Source organism: Toxorhynchites rutilus, chromosome 2, assembly GCF_029784135.1.
Source record: "Toxorhynchites rutilus septentrionalis strain SRP chromosome 2, ASM2978413v1, whole genome shotgun sequence".
NCBI lineage: Eukaryota > Metazoa > Arthropoda > Insecta > Diptera > Culicidae > Toxorhynchites > Toxorhynchites rutilus.
Window position 1 is genome coordinate 85,826,637 of NC_073745.1, and position 26,868 is coordinate 85,853,504.

The 26,868-nt window shown below is 37.3% G+C and overlaps 2 protein-coding genes across 6 annotated transcripts in view; one reads left to right on the plus strand and one right to left on the minus strand.

Annotated features, from left to right (window-relative positions):
- Window positions 1-26,868, plus strand: part of LOC129770127 (ras-related protein Rap-2a) — a 500,200-nt gene that overhangs the window by 271,384 nt on the left and 201,948 nt on the right. The window lies entirely within an intron of this gene.
- LOC129770125 (uncharacterized) lies at window positions 19,131-24,536 on the minus strand. Of its 5 annotated transcripts, none has more exons than XM_055772770.1 (4): window positions 23,168-24,536; window positions 23,028-23,102; window positions 22,806-22,973; window positions 19,131-22,751 (listed from the first exon to the last, which is right to left on the minus strand). In XM_055772770.1, exons 3-4 carry the CDS (start codon window positions 22,947-22,949, stop codon window positions 19,422-19,424), a joined length of 3,474 nt encoding a protein of 1,157 aa, XP_055628745.1. In that variant the 5' UTR covers window positions 22,950-22,973; window positions 23,028-23,102; window positions 23,168-24,536; the 3' UTR covers window positions 19,131-19,421. The 5 variants fall into 5 exon arrangements, with proteins under 5 accessions (XP_055628745.1, XP_055628744.1, XP_055628742.1 ...); XM_055772769.1 differs by having other exon boundaries at window positions 22,806-22,976; XM_055772767.1 differs by having other exon boundaries at window positions 22,806-23,102.

Below are 26,868 nucleotides of genomic sequence, written 5' to 3' on the forward strand. Positions count from 1 at the left end.
AGCATCATCAAAAATGAGAAAAATTAGAAATGTTTATTCCCCATAAAACCTACACATGCCAAATTTAGTTCCGTTTGCTTGATTAATCCTTGAATTATGCGGAAATGTATGCGTCATTTAAATGGCAGAACGTTAGTGGTTGAAACATGTTTTTTAGAATATCATGAATTGTACTTGATAATAATCAATCATTTTTGGTAATTAAAATAGTGTTTTAAGTCATATAACCGGCTTGTTTGATTGTATAGGTTTAGTGAAGTAAATTCTACTGAATGAATTATATGATTTTATCATATCATAGTTCATTCATAGTAGATCAAGTCCACATATCCAGTCGTAAAACCCTCTTGATTGACCTTTAAGAGGTTCTTTTTGTAATAATACCATTATACGACCTTGCTAAAGAGTACTTATGAGCTGTAGGAAAACAATTGGGGATAATAATTGGAAGCTACTACACAGGTTCGAACATTGAGTTCGATTTACTCGAAATCATAAGTATATTACTTAGTTCGGTCTAACTGAACACCGACCAATTTGTCTTCAAAACATTCCAGAATCAACTACAAGAAGTGCTACCGAATAAATAACAGTTCCTAGCCCTCATAACTGTATGGAATGGGGCAAGTGAATCATCATTGTATATGTGATCAATATTTGATATAAAAGAATTTTATTTTGTGAAGTCTTTTAAGAACTCTTTCCATTAAATAAATCTATATTTTGTTGCACAGTGAAGTCTTTTAAGAACTCTTTCCATTAAATAAATCTATATTTTGTTGCACAGAAAGCTTCCACTGAGTGGCACGGATGTTTGGTACAACGACAAATTAACGAAATATCCATCCTAAAATTTTCAAATCACCTCTCAGATTTAGCATTTGCCTTCGGCTGCTCGCTGTCTAGAGTCAAACTAAAATTTATGCAAATATCCCTCGTTACCTCGTCATATTTTTTCGATAGTGTCCGGAACATTGCCGGTTGATTTATATTCGTCTTTCCTGACATGATTCCACAAGTATTCACTGCACACTGCCGCTGCCACATAGAAAAACTCTGCACTGAAAATAGCGTTTTCACCTACAAGCAGTAGCCTTCTTAATGCCAATAGAATTGTCTATGTCACGAGATCGAAAGTAGCTGTGGAATCAGTGGCGTCTCGTCCGCCTGTTCAAACTGTTCATAGGACAATCTCAGAAAAAAACATCAAATTTTTTTTGACGTAGGACTACGTCTAACCGGAAGATATAGGGGGTGAAATGGAAATCTAGGCACTGAACATGTAGGAAAAAATGCAAGATTTGGAACGCTTATAACTCGAGCATTTCTCAATAGATCGCAAAGGTTTTTGCATCAATTGATAGGAAATATATCTACGCATCTATCATAACGAATAACATTTCATTTTTCTTGAGATAAATAATTGAATAATTGTGAAATATCAAGCATTGTCAAAATGCACTATGTGCCCATTTTTGATTGCTCCATTTTGTGCTCCTCAAATCGTACCGACCAAAACGGGCAACCAGAGCAGCAGCGAAATAGAATGAAGCACGATTGGAAAGGAAAAAGAAAAAATTAACGAAACATTGGTCGCAGTCTCACACATGCGTAATTCTCGAGCCAGCCAGTCAGCTTAAAAATCCCCGCTCCGCTGCCGTAACGATCATTCTCATTCAAACCGTACACCACATCGGTTCGCATCACAACACATCAACAAACCAACCCAAGCAGCCATGGTTGGATATGGCAAAGGAGGAAAAGTAAAGGGAAAGGCAAAATCTCGCTCGAACCGAGTTAGTCTGGAGTTCCCCGCAAGGATAGCTAGGCCGAGCGCGTTAGTACCAGTGCATCAGTCCACCTAGCCGGCGTTATATAGTTTCGGCCGCCGAAGCGATCGAGTTAGCTGGTAAAGCTGCTCGCGACGATAAGAAAACCCGCATTCGGAACAGAACACATTCGGTTCGGTGGACATCAAGACAACAGGCAGTTGCAGCGAGTGGCGAGTGGCAAACGCAATCGCAAAACGGCATCAGGTAGCAGAAGAAAAAAGTTTGTTCTTTATACACACTGCTTTGGTGGCAAATCCAGAACAAGGCGGCATCAAGGGCGTTCGAAATGGTTATTTTCAAAACCACGAGTACTAAGTTTTCTAAATTTGAACCATTCCATAAAACAAGGCGCTTTTCAGGGCCATTAAACCTTCCAAAAAAGAGTTTAGGAAATACAGTTCAATGCTTTCTCTTTAGATTGAAGATAATTTTGTGATCCTGAAAAGGACCCTTTTTAGCCTGCATGTGAATCCAACGAGCGAACAAATCGTAATGAATGTATTTTTTTGCCATCGCTCCCTTTTAACGCTCATTCGTTCGTCTCGTTGGACTCGCCCCTCTGGCTGAGTCTGCCGATTTGTCTCTATCCTGTGAGTGTGTACCGCTAGAGTATAAAACACGCGGACCCCAAAAAAGTATCTTATTTTCTTTCAAACCGTAAACCCGTGTGGTTGTACGGCATCGGCCTCGTGGACGTAACAAAGGAGGACAAGTTAAGGGAAAGGCAAAGTCTCACTCGAACTGTGCAAGTCTCCAGTTCCCTGTTGGTCGCATTCACTGATTGCTCCGCAAGGGTAACTAGGCCGAACGGATTGGTGCCGGAGCACCAGTATACCTAACAGCGATTATAGAGTTTCGGCCGTCGGAGTGCTCGAGTTGGCTTGCAAAGCTGCTCACGACAATCAGAAAACCCGCATCAAGAACAGAGCAGCTTCGGTTCGGAGCTCATCAAGGCAACAATTAGTTTCAGTGAGTGGCAAAGTGTTTCTCCGGCACGTCGCATTAAATGTAACTTACTGAACATCATGTCACAAGCAGGATGGGAAGAAATTTTCCAACTGTGAAAGCTGTGGCGAGTGGCAAACGCAATACCTAAACAGGAAGGTTTAACCGAACAAGATAGGAATATCGAGTGATAACAAAAACACAACACCAAAGGTTCTTTTCAGAACCATCAACATGTTCATAAATAGTAAACGGTAAACTAATCCATTTATCAGGTAGATAGGTAGGTATTCACGTAGGAGAAGAAAATAAAACAATATATTTAAAATATATATATTTAACGAAAGCTGTCCCCTTTGTATAGTCCTACGTCACTCCGGTTATGTCCCCGACATTACCCACCCGTCTTTTTCTTATTATTTCATATTTGTAGCATGGATGAGAAATTATCGAAGGTAATTTATTTGTAATTTCCATATTATGCCGAATATCCTTATTTTCTTTTTTGTGTGGGTGAAACATCTCCACTGCAAAGAATGTAATTCGATAGCTACATTTGACTCAACCACACAACCCGCACGCAGCACAACACAACATTACGAAATAAGCAGTAACTACTTTCAAACCTTTCTCAAACCTTTCAGCTGATCCCGCTGTCATTCAAACATTCAAAGGTGAAGGTGAAAGTAAGCCTTTGTAGAAGTATAGGTGAAACCATGTGTAAAAATGGGGCAATAGTGTTTGTGAGAGAAGAGCAATTTGTTTCGTTTGTTTTGATCTTTGTACGTAAATAGATCAATTCTCTTTTCAGACTGTGTTGCGCTTCACTGACACAAGTTTTAGAATACATTTGAAAAAAAAAAAAACAATTCAATACTGAAGTTAAATGTATGAACAATTGCAAATAAATATATATAAAGGGTGTGTCACATCAAATTGCATCACGGAAAAAACGCTGTAGAAATTTTATTTTTAGGAATTATATCTTCAGCTTTCGCTTATAATCAGATAAGAGTGTATAGATCACGTTGGCCATGCTTCACTGTAAATTTGGAAAAATGTCGTCGAACGAAAAAGAGCGTCGTGAATTAATCCTGTGCACTAATTTCGAGAATCCGGAGTTGTCACATCGGGACATCGGTAAGATGCTGGGAATCGTCCAATCCACGGTCAGCAGAGTACTAAAACGATACTTCGAGAACCTAACCATCGACCGGAAGGTGAAGAACGGCAAAAATGGATGCTCCGTCAGTGAAAAAGATCACAAGCGCGTAGTTAAGCAGTTTAGACGTGATCCGAGAAGTTCGGTCCGGGATGTCGCCAATAAGCTGAATTTGTCATGTTCATTCGTCCAGCGGACCAAGCAGCGGGAGGGCCTGCGTACATACAAGGTTCAGAAGGCTCCTAACCGCGACGAAAGGCAAAACATGGTGGGGAAGACGCGAGCCCGGAAGCTGTACACCGAAATGCTGACGAAGCCGCATTGCCTGGTAATGGACGACGAAACCTACGTCAAAGCGGACTTTCGTTAGCTGCCGGGCCTGTTGTTCTTCTCCGCAGAGGACAAATTCAGCGTTCCGGAGGAGATTCGCAAGCAGAAACTATCCAAGTTTGCCAAAAAGTACATGGTGTGGCAAGCGATCTGCTCTTGCGGAAAGCGGAGCGCCCCCTTCGTGATGACCGGCACGGTAAACGGGCAGGTTTACCTTAAGGAGTGCCTACAGAAGCGCTTACTACCACTATTGAAGCAGCACGAGGGCCCGACCATCTTCTGGCCGGATCTCGCTTCGTGCCACTATTCAAAGGACGTGTTGGAGTGGTACGAAGCCAACGGGGTCACCTTCGTGCCAAAGGAAATGAACCCGCCCAACGCGCCGGAGCTTCGCCCAATAGAGAAATATTGGGCGATTATGAAGCAGGCCCTCCGGAAGAACCCAAAAGTTGTCAAATCGGAGTCAAGAGAAAACGGATTTCTGTTCAAAAAAACTACAACCTGACGTTGTACAGAACCTTATGGACGGGGTAAAGAGGAAGGTGCGAGCATACGGGCTTGGGCTCGATGTATGAATAAAAAGAAAATGCCAAAAGTTGTTTAATAGTTTTTATTTTACTGTCTAAAATTTTCAAAAGGATCGGTCTACTGGGCGATTTTCTACAGCGTTTTTCCCGTGATGCAATTTGATGTGACACACCCTTTATAATATATAGAAGGTGTATATGCAAATATGACGTAAAATTCTGAGCGTAATATGAGCAAATTTATAACACAAGCGAATTGTGGCTCTTTTGTTATCAACAAGTTCTTCTGCCCAAGAACTCGATATTGATAATTCTTCAATATTTTCCTTCGTTGATCGTATTGTTTTCTTCTCGTCGTTGGCCGAGGCATTTTGATTGAATGTAATAGTTTTCCGTTTACTATTTTTGAAAGCATTTTGAAAGCAATACAATTTTCTTAACCAATGTCAAAGTTGTTAAAACTTACATTATAGACCCATTAAACGTAAAAATAATAATTGTATTTATATCAACACAATTTTATTTTATTGATTTTCATGACATGAAACGCTATGACTCAGGAATAACATTTTATTGAGTGGTTTTTATATCTGTTTCGATGATGTTGTCTGGCATCAGTGTCGAAAAAATAAAGATGTTTTCACCAATACAAACAAAACCATTGCAGAAAATTGAAAAATGAAAAGTTAACTTTCAGAGCACTAGCTCGAGTTTTACGACGTTTTCCACTATACATTGCGACGGCAGATGAAAATTTAATATTTAGTGAGTAATCGATTAAATTTTGGTTAACATTACCTGGTGGGAAGTGTGTGCAAACGATCATTTTCTTCACACTGTTTCGCAAAATTATTGATTTTCGGGCGAGGGGTAAGGGTGGGAGATGAAAGAAATGAGCGCCATTGTGGCAGCCATTTGTGGCTAGCTTCCATCTTTACCTTAAGTGCGACAGGGCAAACGCAGTCAGCTATGCATGAAGCGATCACTACTACTGAAGCACCGTCGCCTCTGTGTGGAATAACAGCGATTTCGTTAAACCACACCACCATCTCCATCAACCTTATTTCTATTACACTGACTACATGTTCTACGGGGTTGTGTGTGAATTTGATGTGTTGAATTATTGCACATAATTTCGTGTTGCATACAACATTCACGGGAACTAAAGCTGAAAACAAGCTTGTATCAAATGGATTTCACCCTCGTATTCGATTCTACATTTTATTCATTGAATCGTCCACTTGTTTTACTGTGTCCACTGTTTGTGTTTTAAACGAAAAAATGGCTAGATAAATTTGCCGACTTATGCTATATAACATATGATAACATATAGTTTGGATTTGTTTTACGCGATTTTTTTGCGTGATTTTATTTTGCACGAGAGCGTTTGCGAGTGTGGGTGTGCCGAGCGCGCGATTTTTTATTTACGTGATTTGCTCGAAATTACGCGATTTTATTCCTCTCGCGTACGCATCAGTCGCGTAAAAAAAAATTAGTGTATCGAGAAAAAAAATTCTTTTGGAATTTCTTAAATTTTCCGTTATATACCGTTCTGAATCACATTTCGGATGCTCAAGGCATAGATGCAGAGAACTGGTCTCAATTTTATGCACAGGTATACTTTGGTATCTATTTGATTGAAAACATAAAAAAAATCATCGAAACGAACGAAATTAAATTACACTTGATTATATTTTAAAGTCAACTGCGAAACACTTACCAAGCAATCACAGTAACCTGATAACCCTGATGAGAACTGATGAAACACGAGAGAAATTTAAATATTGATCAAGGGATAAATTCTACCTGCTCAGGCTAAGCAAAAGTCAAACACAAACGATAATGAGTGGATTTTGATGTTTTTTCCCTTCTATGTAATAATTCAAATGTAATTCTCAAATGAAGTGATAGTGAAACCAAGGGATTACGCAAAAGAAGCAATTGTGATATTAATTTTAAAGTTATATCATCAGTGCATTAAGTTTTTCAAGATATTAGAACAAAGTGTCCGAAATATGATGTTGTCCGAAATATGATTCAGAACGGTACCCTATAACCTTCATACAGAAACCAAAGATATCTGGTGACAGCGGTGTGCTTAAATGTGTTTGTCATTTTCCCTTATATCCAGGCAAAGGCTAGTAACTTGTTGAAAAGGCACACTTTCACAAAATTATTTAAATGTGTGAACCGTAAAATATTTTACACTCGACAAAATATTAGTGGCTCTGTTCGCGAGGTAGAAATTTTTAGGTAATTCTTGAAATGTCATAACTTCCTGAAAAATCAACGCATGAAGATGAAGATGTACAAAAATATCTGGAAGGAATAAAAGATCGTTTTTTTTCTGTTTATTCAAAGTTTTTGTGGGCTAACACATTATTTTGGCTAACAAAATTAACGTCAAATCCAATTACCCTAATCAACCAACTTTCATTTGACTCATATATCTTTGCTGTTGAACCTTTCTATGCAGACATATTTTTATTTGAAGGAAACGCTCATCAAAGGATGTAGAACAATTCAATAAATAATGATCGCAAATTGAAAGACAGTTTTGAAATTGAAATAATTTTTTTAAAGGTTAATTAGTTGCTTTGACGCAAATTTGTTGGATCGATCTAGAAAAAATGTCAAAAACAGGTTCGTGCGTTGATTTTTTAACGAAGCTACAGCATTTCCAAAATCACTTAAAATTTTCGACTTCGCATTGTGTTTCTCTTTTTTTTTTTATCGAGTGTATATCATCAGAATACGTTTATTCTTGGAAAAGTTGAAATTTGAACAATGCACCGAAAGTTGGCCTCGAAGAAAATATTCGATCTGCAATTTCTCCATCCTGAAAATGAGATCAAAATGTTGGCTATGGCTTTATGCTTCCACACACGGTAAACACCCCTTTTCCTTGGTGTTTTTTTTTCCTCGGTGTCTCGGTTTCCTTTCTTTTTCTTTTTTCCTCGGTGCATATTTTTTCATCAAACCTGTACAACTCGTTCTTAGACAGTTTTTCTATGAAACCAACGATTTTTCAGACACCTTTTTCATGAAGAGTTTTATATAGAGACTTTTGAGTCAAAAATATGTTTCTCGAGGATAATGTTCAGTCCCCTAAGCCAGTTCATGTGCATTGTTTCATTCAAATCGAAGCCACTCAGGTTTGATCAATTCTTCATTTGACGGGAAATCCTCTCCAGGTAAAACAAATGATCGATTTGGCTCTGTACGGAAATTCGAACGCAATAAAAGGGAAAAAATCGTAACTCGAAACCCTGCCTGATTAAAATATGTTCGACAAAATTGTTGGAAGGTTTATGTGGGAAAATTATGAAGAAAATGACATGCACGCTTAAAACACTAGCTCAAAAAAATATTTTCATATATTTTTATTGCAATACTGTTTCAATTCAACAAAGTTTGACGTATAGGGGTACCGTGCCCGATTCATCAATATGAAGATTTCTATTTTTTTTCAAAATCAATGTTTTGCGAAAATGCAATCATTTAAGAAAAGTAATATTATAGATAGAATCTTCATAAAAAACCATTTATAACCTTTCATCATAAGACGAACCGTTCTCGAGATATAAACAATTTCGTACAATGAAAATCTTGTTTGAGAAAGTTTTATATGATTTCGAAACGTTAGTCTCTGGTGGATCACACCATTGAGGAAATGGCGGATCCTTCGGCTGAAGGAGGCCTGGATGTTGATAGCTCAGGATTTAAACACTTTGGAATTGAAACACAGGAATTTATTTGCGATGCTTCACTTACAAATGTTGAAAACGGAATGGTTATACTATTGGAAGAATCGATTTGTATGCACTTCACACTTCGTTGGTATTCGTTTATGCTGTGTTTCGGGTTTTGCTGCTGCTTGTAGTTGTGTTAAGACGCGTCCACATTACGCCAATCGGCCTTGGCCGCCCGGTAAAGCCGACTAAATGTGGACGTACCGCCCGGGCTTGCCGACGTGCCGAAAACCGACTCGAATCAAACCGAACCCAAACCGAAACAAGTGGGTCCGGTTCGAGAAAGTGGAACCAAAACAAAACGAAGTAAATTAGCGTTGACGACATAGTGCTTCGTCTCATCCGGTGTAAGGTTATGAACCCATTGGTGATCGGAAATTTTGAGCAGCTGATCGAGCTAAATTTTCATTCTGAATTCATGAGCTCATATCATGAATTCGTCTCCATGCAGGTTGATCCTTCTTCGTATATTCCCAACCGTGTTTGTTTTCCTGACTACATCAATTCCTCTGTGCATTTTGATCTGTCCATGAAGCAGGATATCCATGGAATTCCAGATTATCATCGATCGGGGATCGTTCCTACGATTTTCGAAGCAAAGTATGGGCGTGTCAATTGTGATAATATGTACTTTACTGATGGGTCATCTATGAATGAGTCCACAGGATTTGGAGTGTTCAACGAAATTTTTAGCACCTCACACAGTCTTCAGTATCCTTGCTCAGTGTATATTGCTGAATTGGCAGCAATACACTGGGCGCTGGACAGCGTCGCCTCACGACACTATTACATTGTAACGGATAGTCTTAGCTCTGTCGAAGCTATCCGTTCAATGAGGCCGGAAAAGCACTCGCCGTACTTCCTTGAGAGAATACGAGAAATTTTGAGTGCTTTATCCAGACGCTGTTATGTCATTACCTTTGTCTGGGTCCCTTCACATTGCTCAATTCCGGGTAATGAGAGGGCTGACTCATTAGCAAAGGTAGGTGCAATTGAAGGCGAAATTTATCAGCGTCAAATCGCCTTCAATGAATTTTATTCTTTAGTTCGTAAAAATACCATCGTTAACTGATAACGCAAATGGAACGAAGATGAATTGGGCCGGTGGCTCCACTCGATTATCCCTAAGGTTAGCCTCAATTCGTGGTTCAAAAGTCCGGACTTGAGTTGGGACTTTATTCGCACCTTCTCCCGACTCAAGTCCAATCTCTGTACGTTAGACGCGCTGCTTTTTCTTTTTATTCTTGCCGACATCAATCTCTGCGGTTGTGGCCATGGTTACCACGACATCGAACACGTTGTTTGGTCGTGCGAGTTGTATCTTGTCGCCAGATCGAATTTAGAAAACTCCCTTCGGGCTGGAGGAAAGCAGTCCAATGTGCCGGTGAGAGATGTGTTGGCTCGGTTAGACCTTGATTACAAGTCCCAAATATATGTTTTCCTTAAAGCTATCGATCTTCGAGTGTGATTGTTCATACATCCTTTTCCCCTCCTTTTCGTCCTTCGCGAGCTATCGGTTCCCTTCCTACTAACATTAGAATAAGTTAAATTGTAAACACATATTAAATGTAAGGATAGTTTTAAGAATTGAGTGTGAAGTGTCAGTGTGAATGAGAATGTGAATGTGAATGTGAATGTGCGTCCGAGTGTAAACACACATCTCCTTACATCCCATCCTTTTCCTAATGAAAATGTGTCACCCTTCTAAACTCGAGTCGACCGCGAGTAATCGGTTTCCTATTTCATTAACCATAGAATTAAGGAAACAACATGTTGATATATGCTAGTTGAAATATAGTTAAGAGTTTGGCTCCATTAAACTTATGTAACTGAGCCTGTAAAAATAATCGGATAAATAAAAAAAAAAAATAGTGCTTCGTGTGCTCGTGACGGCTTCGTGCATCCAATGGGACTTCGGCTTCGTGCACCCGATGGGGAGTGATTTGGATGGGAATAAGAATAGGGATGAACATTGGAATTTGGAAGTAGGGATACTTGCTCCTCATTCGCGCTGTCGGTCGCGAACAGTCTCGATGTTCAACAGCTGCATGTTTACATATTATTTCTCGGTAGATTGGTTTATTTCCATTTTTCGAGACTATTCACGGAATCCCTAATATTTTTAAAGCAATAGAGTTCCTGAATCTTTTTTCTCCACATAGCAATAAGTTCTGCCATTAAATGGCCCAAGTGTAATTCAAATAGTTGGTTTACATTCAAATTTGTAATCTAACGACTGCTGAACAATACTTTCTACTGAGCCATAAAAATGATATTGTTCAACCAGCTTGCCCAGAGCGCACTGGTTGTGCAGACTGTCAAATTGTGTTCATCAACATGAGTTGAGCGAAACAAAGAAAAGCCATAACAGCCATCAATCGACTCCCTCGCGCCCGGGTCCTCATCGCTTGCTCTTATCATCATCTTGTCAGATTCGCCACCACTCGGAGTCAATCGTAGTCGTCAATCGGGACGGGTTAGAGGAAGGGGGGGGCGATTCCTGGCCGCGAGATGCATCCATCCAATATGCTTGCTGGCCGCCACCGCGTTGATCATCAAAGATCCCGACGGAGCGTGCGGATGATGGAAAAGACATTAGCAGTGCAACAAGATCTCAGAAGAGGGCGGAAGAGCCAATAGACGAAGGAGCCACAGCAGATGACGTTCGGTTCGGAACTAATAAGATGAATGTTTTTATTTTTATTTTTTATCGGCGTCTGCCTGATTGGGGTTCGGGGGGATACTTATCCTGCAGGGAGACGGCGGCTACATCTCATGGCAGCAAAAGTGTGCTTCTCTTCGAAACAGCGCGCAATAATACGCTAATGAAGACGGATGTTCCTGCTGGATTCAGACGGAGCTGGCGTTGTCCGGTGCAACGGGCCAAATATTAGTTGGAATTATGGCAACATAATCACGTTCACGTTGCTATGGGGTTAAAAAAACGGTCTCTGGGCTCTCGAAGGTTTGTTTGAATATTATTTATTGAAAAGGTATAATACAGTATGTTTCATGACGTTAGAGCCACTCAATTTTTTTTAGTTTTCTGAGATATATAAAAGCTCAGTTGAAATGAAGTATATAGTGAACGAAATAATAACTATCTTCGTTTATGAGACTGGCCATTTGAACTTTATTGTTTTATTCAGGCGCGACACATTATATAAATAAAAATGCCAGTCTTTCATAGCTTTAGAACCAGATAGAAGAAATCCCACTCCTCTACATAATTAACATAAATTTCACATGAATCACAATAAGTTTATAATTTGTATCAATCAGTTCAAATATTCCTATTCGGGGTGGTTTCAACCGAGCTGCGGTAAGTTGTAGTTTGTAGTTTGCATGGAAGCAGAGGATACTTCATTTCAATCAAGTTCTTACATATCTTTGGAAGCTTGAAAAAAATGAGTAGTTCTAACGTAATAAATCATACTGTATAATAAAATATTGATATTGTTAATTTGTATAATTGCAGTAACTGTACGTAAAGTTCGAAATATATTTCTCACAGTTTCAGTTTGATTATCTGCGCAGTCTCCAAAATTGTATTGTGAATGCAATTCATTTCACATTCAACAATCAAATTTAAATGATTTACGCAGAACTATGTTTAACACGAATATATAGGGAAAATAAAAAAGTTTAAGTTAAGGTAAGAATATTAAAAAAGTAACATGTAACGAAGAAATGAAACGCTCATTATTTAACCATTTCTGGTGCAGATTTTCGCATCAATCGATTGTAAATATTTTTATCACAGTAATGAAAATTGTATATTTTAGGGATGAAAACTTGCGAAAAATTAAAACATGTCAACCTTTATCTAAACAAAATTCTCACGATCCAATTGGTCCATCGGCACGAGCAACGCACCCTCAGCCGTACCACAATTTGCCAGTCGAAAGTAGAGATGAGCAAAACAGTTCACTTTAATGAACCGTTCAGTGACCAACCGTTCACTTAAGTGAACTAGTTTTTTTGAGCAGTTCACTAACTCTTTCGTACATTAGAGGGATATGCCAAATCATGTATAAAAAAATTGAAATGTTATGTAGGACTGTTCTTTTCATTCATAAAATGCTATTTGTTAGCAATAACTCTGTGTCCGAATTTTGTTAAAAATATCTTAGCAGAATAGAAAATCAAACTATGATTTTGAAATTTTGATTTATTTTGAGCAGTGATTTATTATTTTCAGCACAAACTAGCGTTGCACTTCTTTTCTACAATGTTTTGCAATAACTGCTATAGCAAAACTGTACCAAAACGCGAAAGACTTTCTCGAAATTATCAAGCACAATATGATATAATATAAAAACATTTCATATCAGCGACACAAATTTTTTTTACTGTTGAAAAATACTGAATCGTTTCGCTTTCACCTGTTTTTTTTTCTTGTGATTGCATATCTTACTGAAATATTTACCCTCAACTTGAAAATATGAAATTAAAACTTTATTTGATAAATAATCGAACAATCCAATTTAAGAACCATCGTATCCTGAAACATTGCGTTTTATTATGAAAACGACAATACCGACATCTTATTTTTGTTATTTCATGGGGTTATCGTTTGTTTCCATTCGTTGATTTGAGGACTATTTACCTTGCAGCAGCATTCGTCTATCACTCGTTCGCTCGCCTTTCTCTTATACACCGATCACCATACACAGTTCGTTCTGAACTGTACGCACAGTTCAGCCAGCGGTCAGTTCGCTCTGAACTGTATACACAGTTAGTTCGCTCTGAACTGTATACACAGTTCCGCCAGCGGTCATCGTAAACAGTTCGTTCTGAACTGCATTTTGGTGAACTAGTTCTTTTGAACAGTTCATGAACGGTTTGCCCATCTCTAGTCGAAAGTATAAAAGATGTAATTTGCGATTTTATTCCAATATCACTTTGACCAGCGAGAGGTCAACTGCATTTGTGTTAAGGGTGTTAAGAAATTGGATGGAAGAATTTCGAAAAAACAATGCAAACCATCGGCCCTTTTCAAGATCAACAAAAATTCATATGGAATAAAGGATTGTTGAATTTCGGTTTCTTTCTAAAATAATATTCGAAGGGAAAGAAAACTGCTAGTCAGTTGCGTGTAAATCTCTCGCTCGAAATGCAAATGAAACTTTAGCCCCGCTCGTTTACAACGCGCGATAGTAGGAAAGATGTCATTCGCATTTTCTATACCACAGTCTCGCTCTGGCTAGCGAGCAGCCAAATGATTTCACGTCCACTTACTAAGTGAGCGATCATCGGTTCAATTGCAGAACCCTCCGTTGACAATCTTCCAAGCTTTTTTACACGTTAGAAACTAGTAAGAATAATGCCGCATGACACGTTCGTCATCCAACGCGACATTTTTGAGTTCCTTGCGGGACCCAACTTGCAGATAAATTATTAAATGAAGATGTATATAGCCATTTCATGTCAAACCGATATAGTAATTCTCAGATTTTCGTCAAAAATGGTAGTTTCGTTCTTTATCGCAAACTATTAGACCCGTGTTTTTTTTTATTTTTTTGTTAGGGTGCACATTTTCATTTTAGGGTGATCTGAAATATCGACTTTTTCCTCTTTTTTCCAAAAATGACATTTTTCAAAAAATCATAACTTGTGAACTACTGAACCGATTTAGACGATCGACATATCAATTTAAAGCTTAAAAGATTTGAATATAGCAACCCCAACCCCAACTTTTTCTTTTCCTAACTACGTCCATGATTTTTCGAATGATTATTATTTATGTTTATTGAATTAATATTTTCATTTGAATTTTCGATTTTTGAAGCAAAATGTATGCTGTGGATAACCAGGTTTAAACATATTAAACGGACCTTGCTCATCATAGCTACACCCATGTTTCATTGAATTATCATATTAGGTATGTTTAAATATTAATTCAAAGTATTCATTTAAATTTAGAAATTTCTACGTATATATTTTTTTTCCAAAAATGACATTTTCCAAAAATCATAACTTGTGATCTACTGAACCGATTTAGACGATCGACATATAGATTTAAAGCTTAAAAGCTAGTAATTCTTGGGAAAATGCTACGCTTACAAAAATTTCAGGTTTCGATTTTGTCATCATTGATTGTATTTATTTTTTGTAGTTTTCATGGTCTCGGGACCAAGGGCGCTATATTTTGTTATATTTTTTCTGGAAAGCTGAGGATTTTTCACATAACATAGCTCGAAACCAGGGAGGCGTTTCTTTTCGTTTTTGAGTTACGATTTTTGAAAAAAAAAATCATTTTTCCCTTTTTTCCCAAAAAATTATTACTTTTGAACTACTGGACCGATTCAGATGATCGACATATCAAATTAAAGCCTACTAGTCTTTCTTAGAAAAATAACACACTTGCCAATTAATTGGATTATAATCACATACATCCAGTCTTGTCGCATGGAAATATTGAACGAAAACTGAAAACATGTTACTTCGAAAAATTATGACTTAAAAACGAAAAATAACATCTCTCTGGTACTTGGATGTATTATGTGAAAAAAACTTTCAGGAAAAAAACATAAAAAAGTATGGCGCTATTGGTAGAAAACAAATATAATCAATAATTACGAAAACAAAATCTATTTATATTCAGAGTGTAATATTTTTTCAAACAAGACTAGCTTATTGGCTTTAATTTGATATGTTGATCATCTGAATCGGTACAGTAGATAAAAAGTTATGATTTTTTGTGGTGGAAAAATGGGAAAAAATGATTTTTCGGACCATCGGATATCTTTGAAAAATAATAACTCAAAAACAAAAATAGCCTCCGTGGTTTCGATACATGATATGTGAAAAATTCTCAGCTTTCAAATATAAAAAAATATAGTACCTTTGGTCCCGAGACCATGAAAACTATAAAAAAACAAATACAATCAATAATAACGAAAACATAATTCAAATTTTCTGCAACTGTAGTATTTTTTCCAAAAAGGACCTATCTAATTGGCTTTAATTTCATATGTCGTACATCTGAATTGGTACAGTGGCTCAAAAGTTATGATTTTTTTTTAAAGTCATTTTTGGCAAAAATGCGAAAAAACGGATTTTTCGGACCACCCTTAAATGGAAATGGTCACCCTAATGGTCACCCAGGTTGATGAACATGAGGAGCCCGAATTTTCGAAGGGGACTTTCTGCAAAATATTGAAAAATACACTATGCAAAATTTCAGCTCAATCGGACTTTATTTATTAGTGTCGCCAGGTCGTCAAAGTTTGAGTTTTTTTTGAAAGCCGTAAAATCACCCAAGGGATGTTCTCAAAAATCGACTCTCTGGAACCTAGATGAGAGAAAAATTCGAGATGACAATAGATCTCGACGTTTCATGCAATTTGAAGTCATTTGGCATCAAACAATATTTTTCCAGAACTCCGAAATCATGTACTATCTCATGAAATGTACATTTTACTCCCAAACTCATGTACATTGGGCGATTTTACGGTTTTCGAAAAACTCAAACTTTTTTTTTATCTTTCAGGAACATTTGTTTCCGGTTTTTGTTCGGAGCCAACCAATTTGCACATGAATCAATTGTAGTTTATCGTCCTACGAATTTGAGCGATTCATTAGCTTCCCTTCAATCTAGAAACAGCGGTACCGAGTTGCAGATCTATCTCGCGCTGCACAATTGCATCCAATTTCGCCATGACAGAGCCAACAACCCATCGCGACACATCATCAAAAATCCATTAAAATTGTTTCCAACCGAGCACAGTGTGACCACAAAACCGACAGAGAATAGTGGTTACCGGCCGCCCGGGCGAAACCCAACCAATCAGCAGAACTAATCGTATCTTTATCTTTGATCTTTCACTATGTCATTTTTATTTTAATTTTAATTAAATCCGTTGTCGTATGCGGGCCCCCGTGTGGATCAGGTAATTGTAGGGTCGGTCGGTCGGTCGGTTACTGGCACTTCACAGCGCGTGCGAATTTACGTACCGATTCACAGATCGAACCACATATTCGTTCCATGCTCGTTGCGCATGGAAGACACTGAGCGCACAGGGAACCATAATTAAAATTCTTTATGCGTCACCAAACTTGCGGAGACGTCGATTCTACCGTCCTGTGCGATAGGATACCAAGCAATGGTTGCACCCACTGTAGGCAACGCAGCCAATAAACATGCAGCGCTTATGGTTCGCTGGTCACTACTGTTAACTTCGGACCAACCCAGCACAGCCCCAAACAATGTGGGTGAAGATACCAATAAAAAGATACCAATAACTTTTAATTACAACTGACATTTTTTGTAGCCGATGATAAGACAGTTTTATCATTTAAATTAGAAGCACACCATCCTACGAGAATATTCTGAGATGGTGGAGTGTTGGAATTGACCTATCTGGTCATGGGAACCATTTGAAATTTCAAGAAATTTACGATAATGGACAAGTCCTAAGGCTAATATTTTTTGGAGGCGATAGAATGTCAATTTTATCATTTGAATTAGAAGCATACCATCCTCCGAGAATATTCTGAGATGGTGGAATGTTGGAATTGACCCATCTGGTCATGGGAACCATTTGAAATTTCAAGAAATTTACGATAATGGACAAGTCCTAAGGCTAATATTTTTCGGAGGCGATAGAATGTCAATTTTATCATTTGAATTAGAAGCATACCATCCTCCGAGAATATTCTGAGATGGTGGAATGTTGGAATTGACCCATCTGGTCATGGGAACCATTTGAAATTTCAAGAAATTTACGATAATGGACAAGTCCTAAAGCTAATATTTTTTGGAGGCGATAGAATGTCGATTTTATCATTTGAATTAGAAGCATACCATCCTCCGAGAATATTCTGAGATGATGGAGTGTTGGAATTGACCCATCTGGTCATGGCAACCATTTTAAATTTCAAGAAATTTACGATAATGGACAAGTCCTAAGGCTAATATTTTTTGGAGGCGATAGAATGTCGATTTTATCATTTGAATTAGAAGCATACCATCCTACGAGAATATTCTGAGATGGTGGAGTGTTGGAATTGACCCATCTGGTCATGGGAACCATTTTAAATTTCAAGAAATTTACGATAATGGACAAGTCCTAAGGCTAATATTTTTCGGAGGCGATAGAATGTCAATTTTATCATTTGAATTAGAAGCATACTATCCTCCGAGAATATTTTGAGATGGTGGAGTGTTGGAATTGACCCATCTGGTCATGGGAACCATTTGAAATTTCAAGAAATTTACGATAATGGACAAGTCCTAAGGCTAATATTTTTTGGAGGCGATAGAATGTCGATTTTATATTTGAATTAGAAGCATACCATCCTACGAGAATATTCTGAGATGGTGGAGTGTTGGAATTGACCCATCTGGTCATGGGAACCATTTGAAATTTCAAGAAATTTACGATAATGGACAAGTCCTAAGGCTAATATTTTTTGGAGGCGATAGAATGTCGATTTTATCATTTGAATTAGAAGCATACCATCCTACGAGAATATTCTGAGATGGTGGAGTGTTGGAATTGACCCATCTGGTCATGGGAACCATTTTAAATTTCAAGAAATTTACGACAATGGACAAGTCCTAAGGCTAATATTTTTTGGAGGCGATAGAATGTCGATTTTATCATTTGAATTAGAAGCATACCATCCTACGAGAATATTCTGAGATGGTGGAGTGTTGGAATTGACCCATCTGGTCATGGGAACCATTTGAAATTTCAAGAAATTTACGATAATGGACAAGTCCTAAAGCTAATATTTTTTGGAGGCGATAGAATGTCGATTTTATCATTTGAATTAGAAGCATACCATCCTCCGAGAATATTCTGAGATGATGGAGTGTTGGAATTGACCCATCTGGTCATGGGAACCATTTTAAATTTCAAGAAATTTACGATAATGGACAAGTCCTAAGGCTAATATTTTTTGGAGGCGATAGAATGTCGATTTTATCATTTGAATTAGAAGCATACCATCCTACGAGAATATTCTGAGATGGTGGAGTGTTGGAATTGACCCATCTGATCATGGGAACCATTTTAAATTTCAAGAAATTTACGATAATGGACAAGTCCTAAGGCTAATATTTTTTGGAGGCGATAGAATGTCGATTTTATCATTTGAATTAGAAGCATACCATCCTACGAGAATATTCTGAGATGGTGAAGTGTTGGAATTGACCCATCTGATCATGGGAACCATTTTAAATTTCAAGAAATTTACGATAATGGACAAGTCCTAAGGCTAATATTTTTCGGAGGCGATAGAATGTCAATTTTATCATTTGAATTAGAAGCATACTATCCTCCGAGAATATTCTGAGATGGTGGAGTGTTGGAATTGACCCATCTGATCATGGGAACCATTTGAAATTTCAAGAAATTTACGATAATGGACAAGTCCTAAGGCTAATATTTTTTGGAGGCGATAGAATGTCGATTTTATCATTTGAATTAGAAGCATACCATCCTACGAGAATATTCTGAGATGGTGGAATGTTGGAATTGACCCATCTGGTCATGGGAACCATTTAAAATTTCAAGAAATTTACGATAATGGACAAGTCCTAAGGCTAATATTTTTTGGAGGCGATAGAATGTCAATTTTATCATTTGAATTAGAAGCATACTATCCTCCGAAAATATTTTGAGATGGTGGAGTGTTGGAATTGACCTATCTGATCATAGGAACCATTTAAAATTTAAAAAAAAATCCACGCGAATGGTTGAGGTTTATGGCAACTATTTTTTGTAGCCGATGGAATGACAATTTTTTCATTTTTGACTTAGACGACAGGATTCTATCTCGTTTCTGAAAGGACTCAAACTGGACAAATAAAAATACTTCAAGTTAAAAGGTAATATAAAAATTTATTGATGAGACTTAAAAATTATATCATTTTAATTTTCGAACATATTTCACATTGTTTTGTAGATGGAATTTTTAGCACCATATTTGGGGCGCATCTACTGCAACACCTCCGTCCACATGATTGACATGACAAAATTAGTGATTTCAAGCTGCTGCAGTATAAACAAATTTTTATTACTGCTGTATTTAGGAGTTTTATTTTGATTTGTTTCCTCTCAGAATCCATGTTTCCTAGCCCGGTCAACGGTTTCTTCAAAAGAAAGTTTTGTGCATATTTAGCTACATATACACCACAGTTGTAGTCGTCGTTTTGCTTGTCGTGCGCAATATTTTTCGAGCCGCTTTGCCAATTGGTTGAATCAAATGGTTGATTTTTAAGTCTCCGAATAGAGCTTACTGCCTTCAAAAATTCTTCTTGTACGTCCTTCAAATATGGGGATGCTGTTTCGAGAGGATCTAAATAAAAAGTTTCTCTATTCATAAAATCAGCAATGAAGAGAACCCAATGGTTCCCTCTTCCAACTTGCTTGGTGGGTGCTTGCCCAGCTCTAACATTCAAAGGAACCACCCATACTCCCGATGTATTGGTTAGAACTGGTAAAACATAATCTCGTTTCCTATCCAATACTTCTTTTAGTTGAGTTGTATCAAACAAGTTTCTCGACATGTAAGTTGATACCAATTTTACGCTTTCGACCTCACATTCTTTTATGGCCACTGCAATTATCGCATCTAAGGTTTCTCCATCCATATATGTATGTGCATCGAGCGTTTGAAGCATTTCTGAGCTTACAATCATACTACTTACTCCTATGCTCTCATATTCTGAAGGAAACTCACCGAAATACCATTTGGTGGTAACTGGAAATTCAAATCCTTTGTCAATGAATTGATGAATAGAGGACAGATTACAGGTAGTTTCTAAATCTTCTTCTAATGATCTTTTTCTGTTGTTATCACTGTTTTCCTTTGAATCTGGGTGCTTCTGTGTTGATTGTTCAAGTTGTGTGTTTAAGCTGTTAGTTTCCTGCTTCTTTTTCTTCTTGAACAAGTGGGTTGAAGCATCTTTTTGAAAGTATGGACTATGCCATTCGTCCTCTATGTCTTCTACGTTTCCGACAAATCTGTCATATTCTGCGATTCTATCATCTTGACGTTTTTTAGCATTACTTATTCCTTTATCAGTAGCGTATATATCTTCAATGTCAAAGTCGGAAAAGTGGAACAGAGATTCAATATACGATTGTAGTTTTCGAAGAAAATGTGTTATTCTTTCGTAGAGCTGACCTTTCATAACATTGTGTTTCAATGTTCGGAAGAAGCTTTCAACCCTTGCGTTTGAAATAGTATCCGGATTCGAGTCAATTTGAGATACTATTATATTTGACCACAAACAAACCACAGGCATGTATTTTTTCAAGGCGACATCTTCCAAGAATCCTTTGAAATACAGTGGGTTCTGTGATCCTTGGCTGAGATCATCTATTTGTTTTAATGTTGTTTCAAATGTTTCTTTTAACAACGCATAAAAAGGCGATCCCAAGAAGATTTTGTCCTCATCTTTTTTTAGAATTTCTGGTTCACCGATGCCAGTATAATCAAATTTACCAGCGCTTTCTGAATCGAAGCTTGTTCTATCATTAATTTTTGCATCTAGTTCTTTTAGTGATGTCTCAAGCATTCGGTTCTCATTTGCAGATCCAAAAATGCATGTCATAATGATAAACAGATCGATTAAGTCCACTAAGTTTGTAGCACGTACAGCCAATCGCATACAGTCCATGAACTTATGTTTTATGTTGATTGGAGCAGATTTCAAGTCCTTAGAAACTACATTCATGAAATGACTGTAGCATAAATGAATGATAGTGAAATTGAGATTGAGTTCTCTTATGCAAACTTTATAACAATCTCGGATATACTCTGGTAGTGTATGGTGTTGATTATTAAGAGCCCGTATCAATCCACCAATCAGTGACCAGCTCCAATCAACACTAACAATTCTCGCTATTTTATTCAATTTATTCATAGAGCTGCCTGACTCGTACGAAGCACGAAATATATTCAACCAATTGTGGAAGTCTACTGTTTTTTGGCTTTCAGTCACAAAGGTTGTTACGGGTACACTAAAATTTGACCGGTAATTGTATGCGACCAAAACATATATTTGAACACGCTTCTCAGCTTTTGAATATCGTACAACCGATCCAGTACCATCCATGTAGAAAATAGGACTGTAAGTCTTGTTTTTTCTCAGCTCTTTGAACATTTTTGTATTAAAACAAATTACACCAAAGGGCTTTCTAAACACATTTTTGATATAAGATCCGTTATCCTCAGACATTTTTATCAAATCTTGAAAATCATCAATATCCCTGTTAAGCTTCGATTTAGCTTCACTGCTAATTTTTTTCAATACATTTTTGCTGACAATGTCTACCTTCTCGAATGGTTCCCTTTTTTTCTTTTCGTTGATCAACTTAGTTCGTAATTCAAGTGGTTTTTGGAGCTGCAGTTTTTTCATATTTATGTTTCTTTTTACTCCTTTGCAATATGCCGCTTTCAGGTTTTCCCCGTGTATCAGGGTCATAGCGACATTAACATAGACATCGACTTTATATATGTTATCACCATCCGTAACAGAAACAATTTTGAAACGATAAGATCTGCAGGTCTTGTGAGCGCAGACACCATAAAATAGCCAGCCAGATTTGTTGCAATTATGAGAATTTATATTGATTATACAATAGATATTGAATTCTTCATATTTGATTTTTAACAAATCTTCTAAGGCCACTATAAAAGGCCTTCTATGCTTTTGTTGCTTATATTTAGCATCGCCAACCTTGGTTTTGCTTTGCATTATATTATGTTGATCATAATGTTTACACATTTCAATGTTCTTCTTGTTGATGTAAAAAGAACACTCGTAAATTGAAGCACCACTATAAAGTCTTTTTGTGGCAGTTGCCCCACATTCCGCAACCTTGACATTGTATTTGATCCTGTTACTGTTGCCTTTTTCTTTTATCTCTTTTCGTAGGTTTTCAAAGTCCGTTGTATTGAACACAAGTTCAGTTACATCTACATCACTGCTATAAGTAGTATCTTGTGATTTGGTCGATCCTTCAAGATCATTGGTATCAAATGAAACAATCGAGTCTTGCATGTCGTTCGTTGATCTCTCTTGCATTTGACTTACTGATGTTTCAAAAATGCGACATTCAATTTCTGGAGCATTAAGTTCCATTCCTTTCTTACATACTTTTGCAGGAAACTCGACGGATAATGATTTTATTTCGACACGCGATAAATCTGTTCCTTTCAATAAAAATCCGAATGGAGGTTGCTGAAGAATAATACATATTAATACATGAATAATTAATTGGAAATGTCATCTTACTTCGTTATCTTTTCCCGTATTATCAACGCCGTCAAAAGTAGTACTTTGAGAGTCGGCCAATTCCTCGAAATCGTTTGTGTCAAATGATACAAATGATAATGTTCTTGTTTCGACACGTGAAGGAGATGAGTTTGTTTCGGACATATGATCTGTTTTATTTAATAAAAGCTGCTAAATAACAACTATTAATACATGAATTAATAAATAGAAATGTCATCTTACTTCATGAACTCCAACGCAGTCTTGTGGCAAGCAGGCACTTTCATTCTCAAAAGAACATTCTTTGAAATTATCGATCTATAAAAATTTGAAGTTACTGTATGGCGTGACTATTTCAAAGCAATTTGATATTTTACACTTACGTTATGACTTTCAGCGGCAATTGAATGTTCAATATTCTGCGGAAATGATTTCACATTGAAAATTTCAAAATAGTTTTATTAATTTCAGGAAGCTTATAACAATTATAAGGGTTCTCACCTTTCGTTCTGCACGATACTTCTTATATGTTGGATTACAAGCGAAGTTATTCCTAACTTTTTTTAAGTTAGGTGCGCATTTTTCGTTTAATCCCATTTCTACAAGAATTTCTTTCAGATTCTTAGAATTCAATTCGAATAGCTCATCCAACTCTTCTCTAGCGATCAAATCATTCGCTGCATCCCAACAATTCTGCAAAGTAATCTCAGGAGCAAACCGTTTTACGGATTTTCGATGTTTCATTAGAAGGCTTTTGATTACCTTCATACTAGGATAGTTCGTTTTATCTAATCCCATACGCTCCAAAATTACTTGCATGTTCTTAAAATTTAACTTGAAATCATATTCTAGGCACTTGGTTGAAATTAAACTGTTAACCGCTTCTAAACACATCTCTAAATTAATTTTATAAGAGGATGCCATCTTCACAGTACACATTTCTCAATCCTTATAGTACTCCGGTTGGAAAGGGTCTGACTAAATTTACTGTAGGAAAAAACGACACTAGTTTTCAAAGTCCAAATTTTCACTATAACTTTCTCTAATGGTTTCTAAATACACGTGGTGAATAAAAACTTATAAAGATGGATCATATGCTGCTCTGCTACTTTTATACTCCCTGAAATTGGTGGGGTGTTTGTCCTGTCGGCTTCGCTCGGTTAGCTCGGGTGATATTAGTTTGTTGTGTTGATACTGCTTTCATCTCACTTTCGCACGTCTCTCGGTGATGCGATTGAATGAAAAGGATAGAAATTGTTTCGGCTGGTGTACGGAAAATTAGTGTTCCAAACGAAATGGATCGTCGTGGAATGGATCATGTTCTGCTCTGGTGGGGTATTTGTCCTGTCGGCTTCGCTCGGATAGCTCGGGTGATATTCGTTTGTTGTGTTGATACTGCTTTCATCTCACTTTCGCACGTCTCTGGGTGATGCAATGGAATGACAGGTCATGTCGCAACACGTATGCGCTCGCTCCGCGTGGCGCAAACAGTAGATATTATCGTCTATTACTGCTATTAATCACCTAATATTATTCTATACACTAACTTAACGAACCAAAAAAATAAACACCCTTATTCTTGTTTTCGAACGAACACAAAACGTTCGAAAGAATGCCTCATTCGTATCCTTGGTTTCGTACGAAAGAAATCTATCCGTTCGAACATTCGAACATCGTTCGTTCGAACGAATTGCCCTATCCTCGTTTTCGTACGAAAGTGTTTTTTCATCGGTCAGTCAAACGACACTTTTGAGTAGCGAATGAGATGAAGCGTAGAAGAAAATTTAATCGATGTTTACGTTTTTGTGGTTTATTCAGACGCATAAAATACTCAAATTGATTTTCTCTAATGTTTATTTTAATTAGGGTGGGAAATTTCTATAGAAGCAGATAAAAAATATATAGACATGATTTCTTGATCTGTCGATATTTTCAATTTCGCTGCCGGAGAAAATCGTTTGGTCGTCGAGGATTAAATGAATTGCTGCTCGTTTGTGTTGAACAGGTGAACAATAATGGCTTGAGAGTTTTTAACCTGTCCTCAATTACCATCGCCAAGGTTCGAGCCATACAAATTAATAGTTTAGTTAAACGTTTTGTTTCTGAAAAAAATAATACGTGAAAATTGATGATAATTACTTAGTAGAATATCGACATGCTGAAATTTAAACTGCTTAGCCGGATGATTTTCAATTTTTATCCGTTGAATCCATTCCACGTACCGTGTTTCATCCCTTTTGATTATGAAATGATATTCCTGGTCGACATCTCTTCTTATAATAGGAAACAACGGAAATTATGTGACTGTTGGATTTCGCGTTATGATCATAGGCTTTAGTATCACTAACGCAAATTTCTCCATATTTTCATACCAATTCGTTCAACTTTTCAGACCCATTTATCATTGGGTTCTGGTGGAAACATTCAGAAGCTCTTTTAATAATACATTTAAAGAACATGTAGCAATAGTTTCTATTCATGTTTTTAAAAAGTGAACTCAGGGGTATGAATGCCACACAGAAAAAAGCGCAATTTTTATTATGAATTAATTTTGTCGTAATAAAATTTTTACTGAAGTCATAGATTAATACAAACTGAACCTACCTCAATTTCCATGCATTCGTCGGATTCCAGCTGTATTCCACTTTCAATATCATCACAACTCATCGCAATCGTTTCATTGCCGAACGAAAATTCGCCACGGCGCAACTCCGCCACCGAATATTTTCATTACGATTCGGCGCTAGAGTACGTGCTCCCGTGGCCGAGTGGTTAGCGTCCCACACTATCATGCCGGGGGTTCGGGTTCGATTCCCGTTCTGGTCGGGGGATTTTTCGTGAAAGAAAATTCTTCCGGCTTGCACTGTGGTCACGCGTATTCTAGAGCTTGCCCCTCCAGAGTACATTCAAGGCGTGTTATTCGGCATAGAAATCTCAACCAAGCACTACTAATAAAAATGACGCAAGTAATGCTGCGTTGAGAAGGCAAAAGTTTCACTGGAACGGTAGTGCCATCCAAGAAGAAGAAGAAGCTAGAGTACACAACTTCACTTTGGTGACTTAAGATAATAGCGCTGACTTAGTATTTTTTTTATTTTGCGCTTTTTTATGTCGAAATATTTTTCAGTGTTGATCTTAACGCCTACAGAAAATGTATAGCAGACCAGGAGACAGACACTTCTGTCGTCAAAAATTTCGGCGGTCGACGCCATATTTGAAAATGTCGACGCCGGTTTTTTTCAACAAGAAAAATGGGGCCAACGGCGACCGCCGCTAGCTTATTTTTCTAGTTGACTCGATCGGCTACGGATGTTTTTAGTTCATTCAAGTCTGTTCAGAAGATCGGGACTATCCTGTACCGCCTAGTATGGAAACGACCCCGTGTTAACACTAGATTTACCAGCTATTTATATATACCTATTTCTACCAGCACCAGTCAAAATGACTGGTGTATAAGAAAAAATGAATATTGTGGTTCCAGTCTGTACTATTACTTATCAAATGGCGAAAATAAGTTGAACAATATTAATTGTGATAGATAAATGGACTAATAGACATTGTCAAATAACAAAACACTTAATTGTTTACAGTTTGTTGCTCACAATAGATTTTGCAGTGTATACACTTTCTACATAGACTTTTTTTGCATTTATTGCAAATATTTGTAGTCTTATTGTTATTAAAATATTCTATTTGACACCATTTGCGTACAGAAACAGTGCCATTTGTAGTTGGTATATCAGCTTCGTGTGGTATTTGCCTTGAAGTCTGATATTCTGAAGCAAGTTCTTTTGCTAATTGAAACAGAAAGTCTTCTCGTGAGATATTTTCTCCTGTTATGTTTTGTTCAATATCCAGCTATTTCTTCCGGCTGAAACTAAATTATTGAAAAACAGTTGAAGTGGTCACCTTCTGGAACCTGATTTCCATTCGATCAGTGACATCGACGCCAAAATATGTCTGGTTGCCAATAGAAGCGCGTATCGTTCCAAGCAACGAAGTATTTTGAGATCTTAATTTTAACGCCAAAGGAATACTTGTAAAAAATATCAGTTTTACGCTCCTTCATGGTATACGGTTCAAG

Excerpts from the sequence above, each read along its gene's own strand:
- LOC129770125 (XM_055772770.1), bottom strand. The coding sequence starts at position 22,949 with ATGTCCGAAACAAACTCATCTCCTTCACGTGTCGAAACAAGAACATTA. Across the intron at positions 22,752-22,805 it reads ATACGGGAAAAGATAACGAA|CAACCTCCATTCGGATTTTT; the intron begins GTAAGATGACAT and ends ATTATTCTTCAG.